Below are 5,030 nucleotides of genomic sequence, written 5' to 3'. Positions count from 1 at the left end.
ACATTTTCAAACGAACCTTTAACCTTCTTTTAAACCTTATTCTGAGCCGGTGCTGATGTTTTAATTGAATAACTTTATTTTCTGTTACCGATGACGCAGACGTCACTGATTCACGTCTGTTTCTGTCATTTACAGCCAAATATTAAAAGCTTAAAACACTCCAAATGAACACCAGCCAGTTTGGTGTCGCCGGTGTCATACGAGCTCATTTAAATGTTAAAAAATTCCATATTGCAGATCCTGAGAGATGGTTTCGATAAATGTGTAATGAGTTTAATAACTGCATATTTAATCATTTAAGAAAAAAGATCGTGAATATAAATGTGACCAATTTATACATCCAGTTACCCCACTTACTGAGTCTGTCTGCCATGTCTCTAATGTTACTGTTGAGATTAAAAGCAGTAATTTTCTCCACAGTTCTTTGTCATGAGAAGACCCACTCCCACGCCGAGGACGAGCTCTTCAAGACGCTGTTTGCGGGTTACAACAAGTGGTCCAGACCCGTGCCGAACATCTCCGACGTGGTCATTGTCAAGTTTGGGCTGTCCATAGCGCAGCTCATCGACGTGGTGGGTCTTCGTTAGAAGCTGATGTCTGATGTTTGAGGGCTGATTTAAACTAAATCAAAGCTTTGATTCTCAATATTTCACATGCTGAATGTTTTAGTAGCAGACATGAGGGTTGTTTTTGTCTGCTTTGTTTGTTTATTTTAACTGTTGTGGATTTTTAGTGATCAAACTCACAAGTTTCAAGGTCATTGAGTTTTTTTTGGTGCATCTTTACAGACAGCAGCAGCAACAACAATCTTTCTAAATCTAAAATATCTCCCCTCTGCCGCGTCACTGCAAGAAGTGCTGCAGAAAACTCCACATTCACCAAGTTATTGAAGTAAAGTTGCTGAAAGCTATATCTGGGTTCGCTTTGACAAACCTCCAACAGAGTCTCACACACATATTCCTCCGTCCTGAATCCACAGCTGACAGCTTTAACTCTCTCTCCATCACCGTCTCTGCCTCTCTCTGCCTGACAGGATGAGAAGAACCAGATGATGACAACCAACGTGTGGCTTAAACAGGTTAGAAGCGTTTGTGTCAGGATTGATTTATTATTAAGAGTCGTCTTTACGAGAGGGGACTGAGATGTTTAGAATACACAAAAAGCAACCTCATTGGAAGTTTTTCACTTTGTGTGATGAATGAATAAATGATCAGAGCTCCCAGAAATCATCTGTGTTGTTTGCGTCTCTCAGGAGTGGAACGACTACAAGCTTCGCTGGAGACCGTCTGACTACGACAACGTGACGTCCATCAGAGTGCCGTCGGAGCTCATCTGGGTCCCAGACATCGTCCTCTATAACAAGTAAGAGTGAGATGAAGGTAACACACCAGTAACAAAAGGAACGAGGAATTTATTCTGCCCGTTATTCTCTTGACTAACTAATTAATCACTGAGTTCAAGCTGACCTGTTGGATTTGCCCAAACAGCATCATACAACCGGTAAATATTCACAGTTTAATCGTCTCCATTAAGCCTTCACTGAGATAATACATTTATTTCAACCCTGTAAAGAGCAAAATAAATAAAATAATAAAAAATGTAGAATGATATTTTTTCTACCTCTAGCGCAGGAATTATTCGATTTTCTTTTACAAAAAAATTGAAAAAAATATAACAATCCTGTAAAAATATGTGTAAAAAATCTAGCAGCAGGATTACCAGAATAAAAAACAAACAAACAAACAAACAAAACAAAGCAATAGGATACTATACCAGCCATAAACTATCAAAACAGTGAAAATATCATCGCACATATCAATAAAATAAATATATTTGGCATTAAATTTATTAAAATGACTATTTTTATAGACAAATCTTGCAAATAAACAAATTTGTAAAAAATACAGTTAAAAAAACTATCTACCATTATTTAGTCCTTAATATACATAATTTTTGCTTCTGTATAATGTCAGATATCTTCAATGTAATAATAATAATAATTTTTGCTGATTTAAATACAGCTGTGGTCAATTATTAAAGATTAAACTAACTTTTGTTTTAGCCTTTTTTTTTCTTTAAATTTAGGTTACAATTTTTTTTTTTTTTATTCTTATTTATTTGTGATCTTGCTCGCCTGAATACATCTTAAGATCTCTGTCTCTGCATGTCAGACAGCATCAGCTTTGTTCTGCTCACTGTACACAAGGTCTCTCTGTGCTGAAATAGGAAAAGTGGGATTTTCTATCCTGAAAACTTTGAATGTAAATTAGAATAAACCCTTCTGACATGTCACTGAAGTCACACAACACCATCGTCTGGCGAGCCAATTATCCTCTCCGCTTATCCTGCTAAAAGAAATGCATGCAGCCCCCCAGAGCAGCCACATCCTGACATTCAAAAACAAATAAGTCACATAAACTACTCCACGAGTTTCCCCCCAAACAGTCCAAAACTTTCACAATCTGTTTCTGCAGAAAGAACAAGATCAGACGAATGTATTATTCAAGTGATGAGATCGTTTAAAATGCTGCTGCAGCAAAACTTTCAGGCACCACGACTAGAAATTCTGTCTGTATTCATTCAGCTGTGGTGTAAATTAAAAAACTGAACACATTTAGAGTTAGTGAACGAACAGAGAGGTTACTTTTAGGAACTTTTCCTCCCACGTGTGATAAATGCAGCGTCTTAATATAATGTGTTGTTTGACTTCCGACCTCAGCAGCCTTCAGGTCAGTGAATGTGTTCATTTAAAGGTGTTTTACTGATTTAAATGCTGACACATCCAGACCAACAAAACAAAGAGTTGAAGCAAAGACTGCAGGTTATGTGAGGTAACAGGTAACCTACATGCACGTCTGCTGTGCTGCAGTGTTGGTATAAACTATAAGGACTTTCCTAAAACCTGTGGATAAGCACTACAGTGGACTCTTATGACAGATCTAGACACAAATATCTACAACTGTTCAACAGCTGGACTCATTATTCTCTGATAGATGTGTTCAAACTGAGGCCTGCTGACTGGATGGTGAAGCATATGAAGGTGGTGCCATCTAGTGGACGATCAGAATACACAGTCTGCTCCTTTGTACTGGTGTTTTTTACACCAACTTAAACTACATTTAAAGTCCTGAGTCAGACTGCAGGCTCTGTGAAACACCTCCTTTAGCTTTATTTGCACTGTGGGTGTCGTTTATTTATGTCAAAACGAAGACGACCTTCACACGTGCAGCGCTTCAGCATGAAATCAATTATAAAAATCCACAGTTTAATAGAAACCTCTCCCTTCACTCAGTCGCCTTAACGGAGATTAAACGGAGCAGGTTGATGATTGAGTTCTGCTCCGTCGACGCCGTGTAATCACAATCGGTAAGCTGAATTAAAAAGAGGTGAGGCCGATGAGATGATAAGGACTCATCTCCTGCAGAAGCTATTATCGCTGCTAACGTGATAAAGAGAAATGAGATATCCATCAGTGGTTATTATTAGGAAACACTTTTTCACTTCATGGTTTCCGAAATGAAAATCTTCCTCAGCTAAAGGTGGAGTAAAACCTTCCTCTATTCAGGGTGTGATTGCTTATTTGCCTTTAAAGACACTCGTTAAAGCTGAGGTCTTATATCGTATATGTCTCCATCACTCTTCTTCTTCTTCTGCAGCGCTGACGGTGAATTCGCCGTGACCCACATGACCAAAGCTCACCTCTTCTACACGGGCAAAATCCGCTGGGTCCCGCCCGCCATCTACAAGAGCTCCTGCAGCATCGACGTCACCTTCTTCCCCTTCGATCAACAGAACTGTAAGATGAAATTTGGCTCCTGGACCTACGACAAGGCCAAGATCGACCTGGAGCGCATCGAGAACACGGTGGACCTCAACAACTACTGGGAGAGCGGGGAGTGGGCCATCATCAACGCCGTGGGAACGTACAACACCAAGAAGTACGACTGCTGCCACGAGATCTACCCGGACATCACCTACTTCTTCATCATCCGCAGGCTCCCCCTGTTCTACACCATCAACCTCATCATCCCCTGTCTGCTCATCTCCTGCCTCACCGTTCTGGTTTTCTACCTGCCCTCAGACTGCGGCGAGAAGATCACCCTGTGCATCTCCGTGCTGCTGTCGCTCACCGTCTTCCTCCTGCTCATCACCGAGATCATACCCTCCACGTCGCTCGTCATCCCGCTCATCGGCGAGTATCTCCTCTTCACCATGATCTTTGTCACTCTGTCCATCGTCATCACCGTGTTCGTGCTCAACGTGCACCACCGCTCTCCCAGCACTCACAAGATGCCCCGCTGGGTCCACTCTGTGTTCCTGGACTTGATCCCACGCTGGCTGTTCATGCGACGGCCCGCGCCAGATGGCCGCCGTCGCAGGCTGTTGCTGCTCCAGCAGGAGGCAGCGGCGGAGCGGCGGCACGCCCGGCTCGTCGGCTACAAGTCTGGCAACTGCCTCAGCACCTCGGCGACCTGGTTGAGAGACGGGACCACGCTGGACGACCCCGAGAGAAGCTGCTACGAGGACTTGGAGCTGGGAACGCTGACGTCCTACTTCTCCTTCCGCCCGCCGTCGCCCAGACCTCCGGGGTCGACTCCTCCGCCTCAGCAGAAAACTCCTCAGAACAGCCAGAACCGACAGGACGGGACCACAGGGATGACCAGACAGTTAACCGGAGCCAGAGCTAATTCCACTCAGCGGACGGCTAAAGTTGACAATACAGTGTCGCAGTCCACATTCCTGCTGTCGCCCAGTGTGATACGTGCGCTGGAAGGGGTGCACTACATCGCAGACCACCTGAGGGCCGAGGATGCTGACTTCAGTGTGAGTATCAACAAAATAAAACATCTTCTGTAACAGCAGGAAGTCAATCACACATCAAACATCCCATCCATCCATCATCTATACACCGCTTAATCCTCACTAGGGTCGTGGGGGGCTGGAGTCTATCCCAGCTGACTCAGGGTGAAGGCAGGTTCACCTGGACAGGTAACCAGTTTATCACAGGGCTACACTTAGAGACAGACAAC

At 43.4% G+C, this 5,030-nt stretch overlaps 1 protein-coding gene across 1 annotated transcript in view; it reads left to right on the top strand.

Annotated features, from left to right (window-relative positions):
* Positions 1-4,824, top strand: part of chrna2b (cholinergic receptor, nicotinic, alpha 2b (neuronal)) — a gene marked incomplete at its 3' end in the record, with an annotated part of 9,563 nt that extends 4,739 nt beyond the window's left edge. The window contains exons 2-6 of the mRNA XM_008290347.1: positions 421-572; positions 1,034-1,078; positions 1,253-1,362; positions 3,657-4,475; positions 4,755-4,824. Of these exons, the coding sequence (XP_008288569.1) occupies positions 421-572; positions 1,034-1,078; positions 1,253-1,362; positions 3,657-4,475; positions 4,755-4,824 (1,196 nt within the window). The remainder of the gene's footprint in view (positions 1-420; positions 573-1,033; positions 1,079-1,252; positions 1,363-3,656; positions 4,476-4,754) is intronic.
* Between the last annotated feature and the right edge of the window lie 206 nt (positions 4,825-5,030).

This window comes from Stegastes partitus, unplaced genomic scaffold (assembly GCF_000690725.1).
Source record: "Stegastes partitus isolate 25-593 unplaced genomic scaffold, Stegastes_partitus-1.0.2 Scaffold667, whole genome shotgun sequence".
In the NCBI taxonomy this organism is placed as follows: domain Eukaryota; kingdom Metazoa; phylum Chordata; class Actinopteri; family Pomacentridae; genus Stegastes; species Stegastes partitus.
The sequence above is the reverse complement of the archived record's forward strand: the minus strand, read 5'-3'. Positions and strand labels throughout refer to the sequence as shown.